The sequence below is a fragment of the Carcharhinus amblyrhynchos genome, chromosome 34 (assembly GCF_965287045.1).
Source record: "Carcharhinus amblyrhynchos chromosome 34, sCarAmb.v2.hapA, whole genome shotgun sequence".
NCBI classification, from domain to species: domain Eukaryota; kingdom Metazoa; phylum Chordata; class Chondrichthyes; order Carcharhiniformes; family Carcharhinidae; genus Carcharhinus; species Carcharhinus amblyrhynchos.
In genome coordinates this window covers 3,080,313-3,095,920 of record NC_137357.1, presented here as the reverse complement: position 1 = coordinate 3,095,920, position 15,608 = coordinate 3,080,313, and the positions used below count along the sequence as shown (strand labels likewise).

The window sequence follows — 15,608 nt, the reverse complement described above, 5'->3', positions numbered from 1 at the left end:
AGCACAGAGTCAGCGAGGACCCCCCTCGCCCGAGAGAAGGAGTTTGGGGGGTGGGGGGGTTTCCACCTGTCGGCACCACTGCGATCCTGCTGCGAAATCCCCCGGGAGGGAGGGAAGGAGGTAGTGTGGCGGCTGGGCTCCTCGTTGCTGGAATCGTGTGAAGGTGTAGGGAGGAAGGAGGTGGGATGGGGAAGGAGGGAGGGAAACCCTACCTCCTCCCCCCCCCCCCCCCCCCCCACCTCTCCTTTTTCCCCTCGGGGCTAGCAGGGCGCTGTGCTAGTGCTGACCGGCCTCCCGGATGCGGCAGGCCACAGCTGTGATCAGCGCGGCTCCCTTTCCGCTGCCGTCTTCCGACTGTACAAAGGACACGTCGCACTTGGGGGACAGGCGTTTCACCGTCTCGTGCATGATGCTGGAGAAACTGCCAAGAGGAAAGAAAGAGAGAGAGAGAGAAAAGAGGCCATTAAAGCAGCGTCGAAAACAATCGAGAAAAAGCCACGTGTGGGTAAGAAACAAAAGTGGGGTAAACCCCCCCCTCTGGAACCCACGCCCCGGCTCCACACGATCGGAGAGGATGCATTCCTCCCCGATCTCCACATCCCCTCGATTGCCTTCCAACCCAAATCTCACACCTCACCATGGTCCCCACCCTAGTTAGGCTTGGAGGCACAGTGGTTAGCACTGCTGCCTCGCGGCGCCAGGGACCCGGGTTCGATTCCCATCCTGGGTCACTGTCGGCACGTTCTCCCCGTGTCTGCGTGGGTTTCCTCCCACACTGGGAAAGACGTGCGGGTTTGGTGGATTGGCCGTGCTAAATTGCCCCTTACTGTCGGGTTGGGCAGGGTTGGGAGGATAAATACTATGAGGATAGGACAGGAGCTGGGTGGGATTATTGTCGGTGCAGGCTCGATGGGCCAAATGGCCTCCTCCACACTGTAGATTCTACAAGTTGAATTCAGATTCCACCATCTGCCATGGCTGGATCCGAACCCAGGTCCCCAGAACATTAGCTGAGTCTCTGGATTAATAGTCCAGCATAAGGGTAGCACACTAGTTAGCACTGCTGCCTCACAGCGACAGGGACCTGGGTTCAATTCCCGGCTCAGGTCACTCTGGGGAGTTTGCACGTTCTCCTTGTGTCTGCGTGGGTTTCCTCCGGGTGCTCCAGTTTCCTCCCACAGTCTGAAAGATGTGCAGGTTAGGGGGGTTTGGCCATGCTTAATTACTCCTTAGTTCAGGGGGATTAGCAGGGTAAATATGTGGGATTATGGGGATAGGGCCTGGGTGGGATTGTGCAGACTCGAGGGGTTGAATGACCTCCTTCTGCCCTGGAGCGATTCTATGATAAATTTCTGATTAACGATAATGGGAAGCGTTTAGTGGGGGGAATCTCATTGAAACTTACAGAATACTGAGAGGCCCTGGATAGAGTGGACGTGGGGAAGATGTTTCCAATTAGTCGGAGAGCCTTGGATCCAAGGGGCACACTCTCAGAGTAAAGAGACGTCCCTTTAGAACTGAGATGAGGAGGAATTTCTTCAGCCAGAGGGTTTGGTGAATCTGTGGAATTCATTGCCACAGAGGAGGCCGGGTCACTAAGACAGAGATACATAGGGTCTTGATTGGTAAGGGGGTCAAAGGTTACTGGGGAAAGGTGGGAAAATGGGGTTGAGAAACCTATCAGCCATGGCGGAGCAGACTCGATGGGCCGAATGGTCTAATTCCACTCCTATATCTAATGGTTGGGGGGATAGTGTGGGGCACAAGTGCTGTATCAGCAGTATTGAATGGCGGAGCCAGCTCGATGGGCTGAGTGGCCTCCTCCTGTTTGTGGGATTTTACTGACTCGCTCGAGCGAGACTGGAGATTCCTGCCCGAGGTCAACGGACGTGTCCGTTCTCGGACCCTCGCCTGGGTGGTAGAGATCTGGCCTCCATTCCCAATTTCCGGATTGTTAACTCCAGGTCGGACTCGAAACCTGACTACGGGTTCTGGGATTCCCAGTCCGCTGACGTTCCTGCCACGACACTGTGAGGTACGAGACGGATGCTGGGTTTGTGGGGCCGGGTTTGACCCCAAGCCTCCCTCCCTCCGCCCTCCCCGGGGGTGACTTACTGTGGGTGCAGCTTGTACAGCGTCCCGTCCATCCCGACGGTGATCTTGAGGTGGTCCAGGTTGCGGTTCTCCCGGATCTTGTCGACGACAGCAGCCAGCCCGGCGCCGCAGAGCTGCGCAGCCCTGCATGACACCACGCCGCACACCTCCTTGACAATGATGCTGTCGTCACACGTGCTCTCTAAGCCCAGCTGCTGCAGGATGGCCCGTACCTGGAGGAGAGCCAGGCGGTCGCTGGGGCAAGCAGAGAGAAGGGCAAGAGTTAACCCTCGAGGCAAAACAGGGAGTTAGCCCTTGCTGTCTAGTGCGCCTCCCTCGAGGCAAAATGGGGAGTTAACCCTCGCCCTCAACGCGTCTCCCTTGAAGGAAAACAGGGAGTTAACCCTCGCTGCCTGGCGCGTCTCCCTCAAGGCAAAATGGGGAGTTAACCCTCGCTGCCTGGCGCATCTCCCTCGAGGCAAAATGGGGAGTTAACCCTTGCTGCCTGGCGCGTCTCCCTTGAAGGAAAATGGGGAGTTAATCCCCGCTGTCTAGTGCACCTCCCTCAAGGCAAAATGGGGAGTTAACCCTCGCTATCCAGCACGTATCCCTCTAGGCAAAATGAGGGCCTGGTGTACTTTGGTAAGAAGATCATGAGGCAGACGTAGGCCGTTCGGTCCATCAATGAGACCCTGACTGATCCAAATTTATAACCCTCAATTCCACTTTCAAAGAACACAGGGCAAAGAAAATTACAGCACAGGAACAGGCCCTTCGGCCCTCCCTGGTTGGCAGAGAGGAAACAAAGAGTGGGAATTAATGGGTGCTTTTCAAATTGGCAGGCAGAAACTAGTGGGGTGCTGCAGGGATCTGTGCTGGGACCCCAGCTATTCACAGTATGTATTAATGATTTAGACGAGGTAACATCTCAAATGGTGATACCAAGTTGGGTGGGAGAGTGAGCTGTCATGAGAATGCAGAGATCCTTCAGCATGATCTGGACAGGTTGGGTGAGTAGGGTAATCAATGGCAGACACAGCATAATTTGGATAAATGTGAGGTTATTCACTTTGGAAACAAAAACAAAGAGGCAGATGACTGCCTGAATGGTTATAAATTGGGAGAGGAGAGTGTGCAGAGGGATCTGGGTGTCCTTGTGCATCAGTCACTGAAGATAAGAATGCAGGTACAGCAGGTGGTAAAGAAGGTAAATAGTATGTTGGCATTTATTGGGAAAGGTTTCGAGTACAGGAGTAGGGATGTGTTGTTGCATTTATACAGGGCCATGGTAAGGCCACACCTGGAGTATTGTGTGCAGTTTTGGTCTCCTTTTCTGAGGAAGGATATTCTTGCTCTCGAGGGAGTGCAGCGTACGTTTACAAGGCTGATTCCGGGGATGGCAGGACTGATGTATGAGGAGGGATTGACTGGGTTAGGATTGTTTTCACTGGAGTTCAGATGAATGAGGAGGGGATCTCATAGAGACTTGTACAATTTTAACAGGGCTAGACAGGGTAGATGTTCCCGATGGTGGGTGAGTCCAGAACCAGGGGGTCGCAGTCTAAGGATTCGGGGTAGACCATTTAGGATGGAGATGAGGAGACATTTCTTCACCCGGTGAGCCTGTGGAATTCATTCCCACAGGAAGTAGTTGATGCTAAAACATTGAATGTGTTCAAGAGGCAGCTGGATATAGCACTTGGAGCAAATGGGATCAAAGGTTATGGGGAGAAAGCAGGATTAGGCTATTGAGTTGGATGATCAGCCATGATGGTGATGAATGGCAGAGCAGGCTTGAAGGGCTGAATGGTCGCCTCCTGCTCCTATCTTCTATGTTTCTCCCAATGTTTTGTGTCTCCTGCCACCCTCGTCTTGCCTCGAACCTCCCCTCCCCCTGCCACCTCCGGCGTCAGCCCCGAGTCGCTCACCTCTCGATGTGAGACAGGAACTTGGTCTCGAAGATGCCTCGCGTCTTCAGCCGCTCGGAGATCTGACCCCGGAAGAGCAGCCCTCGCTTGGTGAAGTCGATGAGGATCTGGCGGACTATCTCTCCCAGGTACATGCCACTTATCATCTTCTCAAACCTGCCAGGTGGACCAGATTGGGAGGAGGGGGGGGACGCAGAAGAGGGGAAAGATTCTAGTCACCACCAGCCATGAAAAAATAGCAGACTTACTCATCAGAAACAGGATTCACTTTCAAAGAAGAACAAGGAATAGTACAGCACAGGGACAGGCCCTTCGGCCCAACAAGCCTGCACCAATCGTGTTATCCTATCTGGACCAACCGCCTGTATCCCTCTATTCCCCGCCTGTTCATATGTCTATCAAGATTATTCTTAAATGTCACTAACGTGTCCCCCTCACTTGGCAGTGCATTCCAGGCCCCTGCTACGCTCTGTGTAAAAACTTCCCTATTGAACCTTTCCCCCCCCTTATCTTGAATTTGTGCCCCCTTGTAATTGTCATTTCTGAGAAAAAGCTTCCAACTGTTCACCCTATCTACACCCCTCATAATTTTATAAACTTCTGTCAGGTCACCCCCTTAGCCTCCGTCTTTCCAGGGAGAACAATCCCCGTTTATTCAATCTCTCCTCATAGCTAATACCCCCCAGACCAGGCAACATCCTGGTAAACCTTTTCTGTACTCCTTCCAAAGCCTCCATGTCCTTCTGGTAGTGTGGTGGCCAGAATTGGACACAATATTCCAAATGTGGCCTAACCAACGTTTTATATAACTGTAACATCATTTGCCAACTGTTATACTCAATGCCCTGGCCGATGAAGGCACGCATGCCACATGCTTTCTTCACCACCTTTACCACCACTTTTAAGGATCTGTGGGCCTGCACTCCCAGATCTCTCCATGTGTCTATACTCCTGATATTCTGGTATTTATCTGATAGCTCCCACCTGAATTGGATCGACCAAAATGCCTCACCTCGCAATTGTCCGGATTAAACTCCATCTGCCATTTCTCCAGCTAATTTTCCAACCTACCGAGATCCCGCTGTATTCTCTTTCCGGATAACTTATTGCCATCCCCCATCACTGCTCTGACCCTTTATTCATTGCCATCTACCCCTCAATCGCAGTAGATTCCAGATATTTATAATTGAATTCAAATTTCACCATTTGCCGTGGTGGGATTCGAACCTGGGTCCCTGGAACATTAATTGATGAATAGTCTAGCGATAATACCACTAGGCCATCACCTCCCCTCTGCACCCCCTCCAGTGCGAACACATCCTTCTTATGATGTGGCGACCAGAACTGCGCTCACTACTCCAGCCTCACCAAAGACAAGGTGGCACAGCAGTACCGCCCCCCCCACCATCTGAGTGGGGAGGGGGGATCAGATCCGGTTGGGAAGGGTGCCCCCACCCCCCCCCGCCAATCCCTGGGGTCACCCTTACCTCTGCTTGCCGGGGTTCAGCGAGAGCTGGTCCACTTCACGGTCAAATTCCGTCCGGATGTCGTCCAGGCAGCCATTGTCACCAAAGGCCCCCCACTCTGTGTTGATGCACATCCTCCCCTCATCCCCGTCGACCATCTCCACGTTCCGCATCTCTTCCATGTAGCAGGCATTGCAGCCAGTCCCTGTGGAGAAGGAACCGCCTCGAGATTAACCCCGGATTGTCCATGTTAAATTGCCCCTTAGTGTCCAAAGATGTGCAGGTTAGGTGGATTGGCCATGCTAAATTGCCCCTTAGTGTCAGGGGGACTAGCAGCGTAAATACATGGGGTTATGGGGATAATTCTGGGTGGGATTGTGGTCGGTGCAGGCTCCATGGGCCAAATGGCCGCCTTCTGCACTGTAGGGATTCTATGGTTCTGTAACTGCTCCCAGGAGGATTCTCACCCCAGTTGCCAGGATCATTTGCCAACCAATCAGAATTTTTCGAAATAAATCATGACCTTTGACCCGAGACTGAGAGGGATTCCCAGTCTCGTTGGGAGCGGGAGCCTGGGTGTGTGGGGAGGGGGGTGGGGGGGCTCTATTTTAGACGAATACTCACCCACGATGAGACCAACTTCACACAGCGGATCATCATAGCCACAGGACATCATGGTTCCCACGGTGTCGTTAACAATGGCCACCACATCCAGTTCAAACTCCTGTGAGAGGGAAAGACCCCAGACACAACTGGTTAACAATGGCAGCTCTGAGACTCACACTGGCCTTACTGTCATAAGAGTTTCCCAGCACTGAACAAGGCCCTTTGGCCCATCCCGTCTGTTCCTGCCATCAAGAGAATGGAAGAAAAAGCGGGGAGATGTAGGGAAATAGGGGCAAAGAGAGGGGGGGTGGGGCAGATAGAGAGGGAGAGGGGAGAGAGGGAAGGCAGAGAGGGAGAGAAGGGGAAGGGAAGGGACAAAGGAGATGGGGAAAGGCAAAGGGAAGAGAGGGAGAATGTGGGGGAGAGAAGGAGGGTGAGAGGGAAGGTGAGAGAGAGTGGGAATAAAGGGAGGAGAGAGGAGGAGGGGGAGAAAGGCTTGCAGGAGAGAGAGAGATTGGGGGGGGAGGAACGTGGAGGGGGAGAGAGGGTGGCGAGGGGAAAGAGAGAAGGATGGGGAAGAGAAGGGGGAGAGAGCAAGAGAGAGGGGGGGGAAAGAGGGGGAGTGAGAGAAGGAGAGGGAGAGAGATAAACTATTTTCTTTTGTCTGGAAATCCATAAACAGGTATAATTTTAAAAATAAATCCCACCTTACACGGAGGGGCGGGGATATCAGAAAGGGCTTTGTCATGCTATAGTCTCCCACACAAATGGTTGTGAATGGCTAGGAGTCGACTGAAAATGTCCAAACTTGATGGAGGTTTGTGAGTGTGAAGAATCAAGGTGCAGATCTGCCACGGACTTACCCAGTGCGGGGGACGGGGCTGAATGGCCTCATCCTGTACCCTGGACTGCACCATGTTTGACGGCAGCCTCCCTCTCCCCTCCCCCATGGGTCCAGCCTCAGGGGAAGGGTGGATGGAGACAGCCTGCGGAGTAGGCCCAACCGTCCTTACCTCCCTCCTCTTGATAGCTTCCCGGAGGAGATCGACAACATCTTCGCCCTCACAGCCTGATGCCTTGAATCCTTTGGTCCATTTTAAGAGAATGCCCTGGAGGAGGAAAAGAGACATTATTGGAGCAAAACATAGGGAGCAGGAGGAGGCCATTTGAGCCCATTCTGCCATTCAGTACCATCATGGATACTGTTATGACACAGAGGTTAATCCCCTGTACCTCGCTTCGTAATCTAGTAAAAATATTTGGGAAAGTGTTGATTATTCTACACTAACGTTTAGAGGTTTATTAATATAAAGATCTGACCATCACTCTAAGTGAATAATTAGCAAATTATTTTACTCAACCAACCAGGAGCTTTAACTCAACCAGTAACCATTTTAATTGAAGGATGGTTCGACTGAAATGCTGTTCAAATACAGACAAGGATTATTCAGTACAGAACAAGGAATTGTCTGGGAAACTGACCTGATCCAGGTTTCGCTGCTCACACGGGAAGGAAAAGGTGAAGCCCAGCGGGAGAACGCAGCCCTTCATCCCCATGTATTCCAGGAAATCCGAGATGCAGTGGACAATGTGGTCAAACAACTGCAAGGCAAGACACAAGGACATGAGGTGCGAATTATCCTGTAAATAGCAACATTAACATACAGAGGGATGTGGGCGTGCAGATCCCTGTAAGGCGATTAAGAAGGCATATGGCATGCTTGCCTTCGTCAGCCAGGGCATTGACTACATGTTGGGAAATCATGTTGTAGCTATATAAATCTTGGTTAGGCGACATTTGGAGTATTGTGCACAATTCTGGTTGCCTCACTGCTGGAAGGATGTTGATGCATTGAAAAGGGCGCAGAAGAGATATCCCAGAATGTTGCCTGCTTTGGAGAATATGGACTATGAAGAGAGGTTGGATTGTTTCATTGCAGTGTCGGAGGATGAGGTGGGACCCTGTTAGAGGTTTACAAGATAATGACAGGCTTGGATAGAGTGGATAGTCAGAATCTTTTTCACAGGGTCAAAAGGTCAATTACTCAGGGGGCATAGGTTGAGAGTGAGAGGGGAAAAGTTTAAAAGAGATGCAAGGGGGCACATTTTTCACACAGAGGGTGGTGGGAACAGATACCATAACAATGTCCGAGAGGCATTGGGATAGGTACGTGAATAGGCAGGGAATAGAGAGATATGGACCACATAGAGGCAAGACAATATTATAGAATCCCTACAGTGCAGAAGGAGGCCATTCAACCCATCGAGTCTGCACCGACCACAATCCCACCCAGGCCCTACCCCCATATCCCTACACATTTACCCACTAATCCCTCTAACCTACACATCTCAGGATGCTATGGGGCAATTTAGCATGATCAATCAACCGAACCTGCACATCTTTGGATTGTGGGAGGAAACCAGAGCACCTGGAGGAAACCCATGCAGACACGAGGAGAATGTGCAAACTCCACACACACAGTGACCCAAGCCGGGATTCGAACCCAGGTCCCTGGAGCTGTGAAGCAGCAGTGCTAACCACTGTGCTACCGTGCTGGCCCAATTAGAGAGGCATCTGTGTCGGCACAGACTTGGTGGGCCGAAGGGCCTGTTCCTGTACTGTACTGTTCTTTGTTCTAGAGAGATGTGTGGTGGAAGTAGGCACATTAGCAACATTTAAGAGGCATCTGGATGGGTACAGGGATAGGGAGGGAACAGAAGAGTATAGACGAGTAAGGGCAGAAAGTTTCTTTTTAGTTGGGGCATCATGATCAGCAGGCTTGGAGGGCCGAAGGGCCTGTCCCTTGTGCTGGATTTTCTTTGTTCTGTCACATATCGCAAGATGTGCCAGTCACATCGCCACTTGCACCTCCGCCCGTTCCCACGGCAATTCATTTCAGGACTGGGGGAAAAGAGTGCGTTACAGCCAATCAAATGATGTGTAGTCTTGGGTGTAGAAGAGGCACTCAGCATGAACAGTAATGTCATAACGCCGGATAACCGGAATTCCGAATCTTAGCCGACAGATAACTATTGGTCAATGATTTTCTTTTGGATTTTCTCATGGGATACGTGTTGCTAGCTAGACCCAGCATTTATTGCCCTTTTGCCCCTTAAGAAGGTGGTGGGTGAGCCGCCATCTTGAACCCGCTGCAGTCCCTGTGGCGTAGGTACACCCACAGTGCTGTTAGGGACGGGATTCCAGGATTTCGACCCAGCGACTGCAAAGGAATGGCCGATATATTTCCAAGTTGGGATGGTGAGTGGCTCGGAGGGGAACTTGCAGCTGGTGGTGTTCCCCGTGTATCTGCTGCCCTTGTCCTTCTAGATGGAAGGGTTGTGGGTTTGGAAGGTGCTGTCTAAGGATGAGTTGCTGCAGTGCATCTTGTAGATGGTACCCACTGGTGCAACTGAGCGTCGGTGGCAGAGGGAGTGAATGTTTGTGGATGGGGTGCCAATCAAGCAGGGCTGCTTTGTCCTGGATGGTGTCGAGTTCCTTGAGTGTTGTTGGAGCTGCACCCATCCAGGCAAGTGGGGAGTCTTCCATCACACTCCTGACTTCATAGAATCGTAGAATCCCGATGGTGCAGAAGGAGGCCATTTGGCCCACTGAGTCTGCACCGACAACAATCCTAGCCAGGCCCTATCCCCATAACCTTCACATCTTTGGACATTAAAGGGCAATTTAGCATGGCCAATTCACCTAACCTACACATCTTTGGACACTAAGGGGCAATTTAGCATGGCCAATTCACCTAACCTACACATCTTTGGACATTAAAGGGCAATTTAGCATGGCCAATTCACCTAACCTGCACATCTGTGACTTGCGTCCTTATAGATGGTGGACAGGCTTTGGCGGGTGGGGTGGGAATCAGGAGGTGAGTTGCTCACTCACCACCCTGACTTGGAAATATATCGGCTGTTCCTTTGCAGTCGCTGGGTCAAAATCCTGGAATTCCCTCCCTAACAGCACTGTGGGTCAACCCACAGCACGTGGACTGCAGTGATTCAAGATGGCGGCTCATCACCACCACCTTCCCGAGAGGCAACTAGGGATGGGCAATAAATGCTGGGCCCAGCCAGCGATGCCCATGTCCCACAACCGAATAAATTTTAAGAAAAAGAATCCTACTAGGCTGGTGAATCTGGGCTCAGACCTTCTGAGCTGGCCAACAGTGATGGGTTTACCTCCTCTCCTGTGCCTTCCATGGCGTCCATGGGGATAGCGTAGATCTTGTTGTGCATCTCGACCACTCGCCGCTTCCCGCTCCGAACTTTCACTAGTAAGACGCGGAAATTGGTCCCTCCAAGGTCCAGGGCCAGGAAATCTCCTTTCTCTGGGGACAGGTAGTTAAAAAAACAGGGTCTGAAGTTAATCCAACTCAGGGTGTGGTTAAGAATGAAGCAGTGTGGAAGGGCAAGGGGGTAAATCTGCCTCTGCAACCGCCCCCCCCCCCCCCCCCCCAAAACAATTCACAACCCCGATCACAGATAAAACACACATCACAACTATCGGCAAATTGCCAGAAACAAGTTAACTCAAATCAAGAATAACTCTCGCAAGGATCCACAAAATCAATTTTTTTGTTTAACCATTCTTTGGGTGTCATTCATTTCTGAGCGCATTTAAAGATCTTTGCTGTGGGAAATGGACACTGTCTGTGTGGAGTCCACGTGTTCTCCCCATGTTTGCGTATGTTTCCTCCAAAGATGTGCAAGTTAGGTGGATTGGCCATGCTAAATTGCTCCTTAGTGTCCAAAGATGTGCAAATTAGGTGGATTGGCCATACTAAATTGCTCCTTAGTGTCCAAAGCTGTGCAGATTAGGGGGATTGCCTGCCCTTTAGTGTCAGAGTAAATATGTGGGGTTACGGGGATAGGGTCTGGGTGGGATTGTTGTAGATGCCGGCTCGATGAGCCTTCTTCTGCACTGTCAGAATTCTATAATCTGGAGTCACATGTAGGCCAGACCCAGTAAGGACGGCAGATCTCTCTCCCTAAAGGACATTAGTGAACCAGAACCACATATTCTACAGAATGTGTAACATAGGTCCTCAAATCTCCAACAACGATTCTCACTTTTGTGTTGAATTGAAATGATTCAATAGCCAAAGAATTTAAGTTAGGCCGCATTCGGTTTCAAACTTTAGTTAGGTTGCATTTGGAGTACTGAGTGCAATTATAGTCATCACACTACCAGAAGAAGGACATGGAAGCTTTGGAGAGAGTGCAAAGAAGGTTCACCAGGATGTTGCCTGGTCTCGAGAGGTTGAATAAACTAGGATTGTTTTCACTGGAAAGACGGAGGCTGAGGGGAGACCTGATAGAGGTCTACAAAATTCTGAGAGGCAAAGAAGTCAAAAGTAAAGTTTATTTATTGGTCACAAGTGGGCTCACGTTAACACTGCAATGAAGTTGCTGTGAAAATCCCCTAGTCATCACAGTCCAGCACCCCTTCGGGGACACTGAGGGAGAATTTAGCACCTAACCTGCACTTCTTTCAGGCTGTGGGAGGAGACCACAGCACCCGGAGGAAACCCACGCAGACACGGGGAGAATGTGCAAATTCCACCCAGATAGTGACCCAAGGCAGGAATCGAACCCAGGTTCTTGGCACTGTGAGGCAGCAGTGCTAACCGCTGTGCCACTGTGCATGGTGGATAGTCAGAGGCTTTTTCCCCAGGGTGGAAGTGTTAAATAAAAGGGGGCACAGGTTCAAGGTGAGAAGGGGAAGTTTTTCAGAGTTGTGGGTGCCAGTGGAGGTGGTGGAAGCAGGCATGTTAACAATGTTCAAGGTGTATCTTGATGAACGGGAGGTGAACGGAGGGATAGGAATCGCATATTGGCGCTGGTTTGGTGGGCTGAAGGGCCTGTTCCTGGGCTGTACTGTTCGAAACGTCAGTCTTGGGCCTGAACATGAAGGAACAGGGGACGAACCCCCCATCCCGAAATGGGCCTGTCAATACCTGTCCCGTCCGGGGTGGAGCGAACATAAGTGGCCAACATCTTAACCGGCGCCGTGGTGTGGGTCTCCTTCTTCAGCCCCCGTTCCATTTCCGCCCTCATCCTTCCCTTCACCTCCAGGAGCTGCACGTCCGTCAAGACCAAGGAGGCCAAGGTCTCCTCCCGCATCTTCTGCTGCTTGGCCAGCCGGTAGGCCACGGCCGTTACCATGGCGGCGCCCTTCCCGCTCCCATCCTCGGAGGGCAGGAAGCGCACCTCACAGTTCGGGACCAGCCGTCTCACGGCCTTGTGCAGGCGTTTGGCGAACCTGTGGGGAAGAGGAGAGAGATTCCCATCAGGCATTCTCATCATCACCACGAATCCTTCCTATCTGAAATCAAACGAAAAGGGAATGGAGTTTTTTTAATTCATTTAAGGAACGTGGGCCTCGCTGACTAGGACCAGTATTTATTCCCATCCCTAATTAGAATCATAGAAATCCTGCATTGCAGAAAGAGGCCATTCGGCCCACCAAATCTGCATCGACCACAATCCCACCTAGGCCCTACTCCCACATCCCTACATGTATTTTACCCACTAATCCCTCTAACCTACTCATTTCAGGACACTAAGGGGTAATTTTTAGCATGGCCAATCAACCTAACTCACACATCTTTGGACTGCCCCTTGATGAGGTGGTGGTGAGCCCCCAGTGGGCAGGCACGGGGTTAGCACTGCTGCCCCACAGCGCCAGGGACCCAGGTTCAGTTCGCAGCTTGTGTCACTGTCTGTCTGCACGTTCTCCCATGTCTGCATGGGTTTTCTCCGGGCGCTCCAGTTTCCTCCCACACCTCAAAGATGTGCAGGTTAGGTGGATTGGCCATGCTAAATTGTCCCTTAGTGTCCAAATATGTGCCCAAGTGTGGCAACTAGGGGATTTTCGCAGTAACTTAATTGCAGCGTTAATGTAAGCCTCCTTGTGACATTAATAAATAAACTTTAAACCATCTTATTTTATTTCTTAGTGTCACAAGTCAGCTTACATTAACACTGCAATGAAGTTACTGTGAAAATCCTTCAGTTACCAAACTCTGGTGCTTGTGCGGGTTACACTGAGGGAGAACTTAGCACCTAACCTGCATGTCTTTCTGTGGGAGGAAACCCATGCAGACACGGGGAGAATGTGCAAACTCCACACAGACAGTGACCCAAGCCGGGAATTGAACCTGGGTTCCTGGTGCTGTGAGGCAGCAGTGCTAACCCACTGTGCGCTGTGCAGCTCCCGAAAGGCTGCATCCCCTGAGATGTAGGTACACCCACCTGCTGTTAGGAAGGGAATCCCCAGATTTCGACCCAGCGACAGTGAAGGAACGGCCGATATATTTCCAAGTCGGGATGGGTGAGTGGCTTGGAGGGGAACTTGCAGGTGGTGGTGTTCCCCATGTGTCTGCTACCCTTGTCCTTCTAGATGGAAGTGGTCGTGAGTTTGGAAGGTGCTGTCTAAGGATCAATGGCGAGTTGCTACAGTGCATCTTGGTGGAGGAAGTGAATGTTCGGAAAAATAGGAAAGTCTTGCTAAAACTACACAAGGCACCAGTTAGACCACACCTGGAATACTGTGAACAGTTTAGGCCTCCTTATCTAAGGAAAGACATCTCGGCATTGGCAGGAGTCCAGGGAAGGTTCACCCGGTTGATCCCGGGTAGGGAGGGATTTTCTTGTGAGGAGAGGTTGAGTAGATTGGGCCTGGACTCATTGGAGTTCAGAAGAATGAGAGGTGACCTTATTGAGACATATCAGATTCTCGGGGGGGGGGTGTTTTGACAGGATCGATGCTGAGAGGATGTGTCCCCTTGTGGGAGAGTCTAGGAGCGGAGGGACAGAGTCTCAGAGTGAGGGGGTCACCCATTGGAGACAGAGATGGGGAGGAATTTCTCTGGGAGGGGAGTGAGTGTGTGGAGTTCTTTCCCACAGTGGCCGGTAGAGGCTGGTTCAGTAAGTTCAAAGCAGAGATAGATGTTTAATCAGTAAGGGAATCGAGGGGATAAGGGGGGAGAGTGGGAGTTGAGGGTCATCACCTCAGATCAGTCAGAATCATCGAGGTTTACAGCATGGAAACAGGCCCTTCAGCCCAACTTGACCATCACACCACTTTTTGTTAACCACTAAGCTGGGCCCAATTGTCCACATTTGGCCCATATCCCTCTATACCCATTGTACCCATGTAACTGTCGAAATGCTTTTTAAAAGACAAAATTGTACCCGCCTCTACTACTGCCTCTGGCAGCTTGTTCCAGACACTCACCACCCTCTGTGTGAAAAAATTGCCCCTCTGGATCTTTTGTATCTCTCCCCTCTCACCTTAAACCTCTGCCCTCTAGTTTTAGAATCCCCTACCTTTGGGAAAAGATATTGACTATCTAGCTGATCTGTGCCCCCCATTATTTTATAGACCTCTATCACCCCCGAAGCTTCCTACGCCCCAGGGAAAAAAAAAATCCCTGTTTATCCAGCCTCTAACTCAATCCATCAAGTCCTGGTAGCATCTGAGTAAATCTTTTCTGCACTCTTTCTAGTTTAATAATATCCTTTCTATAATAGGGTGACCAGAACTCTACGCAGTTGTCATGATCTCATTGAATGACGGGGAAGACTCGATGGGCCAAATGGCCTGCTTCTGCTCCTACGTCTTAAGCTCTGACCCGGATAAAAAGTAAATGCGAGCAGCTTGTTACTTACTGCGGGTGTTTCTTGTAGACAGACCCGTCCACACCGACGGTTGTGCGCAACCGCTGGACCCCTTTGTTTTCCTTGATGCGCCGCAGCACGGCGGCAAGCGTGGCGGCGCAGAGGTTGGCCGAGCGGGTGGAGACGATGGTGCAGATCCGCTGCGTGGCCGTGCAGTCGTCCGCCGTGGGCTGGAGGCCCAGTCTGGTGAGAATCTCGTGCGCCTTCTGCAATCCGTCGCTGAACCTGGATCCACAGACGGGAAGGTGAAGGGTTTGCCTCAACGTTCCCGCTTTCCCTGTCCAATCCCGAGCTTCCGTCACCCAGCAAATCGGGGGCCCCGGGTGGGGCGTTCTCGGGGGAACAGGCCCATCTTTCACCACGTCTCTCAACCGAGTGTAGTCCTCGCAATAGTTCACGATAATACAATCGCTATCTGACTGTGTAGGAGGGCCTATCAGAGGCAGGAGAGGAGGGGGTGGGGGGGGGGGGGGGGGGGGGCAAGAGAGGGGATGCCAAGATGCCAGGCTTGGCCCTCAAGCTCAAAAGGGACATCAGATTGAGACACGTGTTAGCATCTCAGCACTCGATACATTCCGCAACTTGTTTTAAACATAGAAACTAGAAGCAGGAGTAGGCCATTCGGCCCTTTGAGCCTGCTTCACCATTCGTTTTGTCACAGTAAGAAGTCTCACAACACCAGGGTCAAAATCCAACAGAGTTATTTGGAATCACAAACTTTCGGAACGCTTCATCACCTGAGGAAGGAGCGGCGCTCCGAAAGCTCGTGATTCCAAATAAACCTGTTGGACTTTAGACCATAAGACATAGGAGCAGAATT

At 51.3% G+C, this 15,608-nt stretch overlaps 1 protein-coding gene across 1 annotated transcript in view; it reads right to left on the bottom strand.

Moving 5' to 3' along the window:
- hk2 (hexokinase 2) overlaps positions 1-15,608 on the bottom strand; it is a 54,636-nt gene continuing 39,028 nt past the window's right edge. Inside the window, exons 9-18 of the mRNA XM_080216935.1 lie at positions 14,780-15,013; positions 12,064-12,368; positions 10,286-10,434; positions 7,577-7,696; positions 7,108-7,203; positions 6,113-6,212; positions 5,510-5,693; positions 4,023-4,178; positions 2,116-2,349; positions 1-421 (exon numbers count right to left, since the gene is read on the bottom strand). Coding sequence (XP_080073061.1) covers positions 277-421; positions 2,116-2,349; positions 4,023-4,178; positions 5,510-5,693; positions 6,113-6,212; positions 7,108-7,203; positions 7,577-7,696; positions 10,286-10,434; positions 12,064-12,368; positions 14,780-15,013 — 1,723 coding nt within the window. The 3' untranslated portion in view covers positions 1-276. The remainder of the gene's footprint in view (positions 422-2,115; positions 2,350-4,022; positions 4,179-5,509; positions 5,694-6,112; positions 6,213-7,107; positions 7,204-7,576; positions 7,697-10,285; positions 10,435-12,063; positions 12,369-14,779; positions 15,014-15,608) is intronic.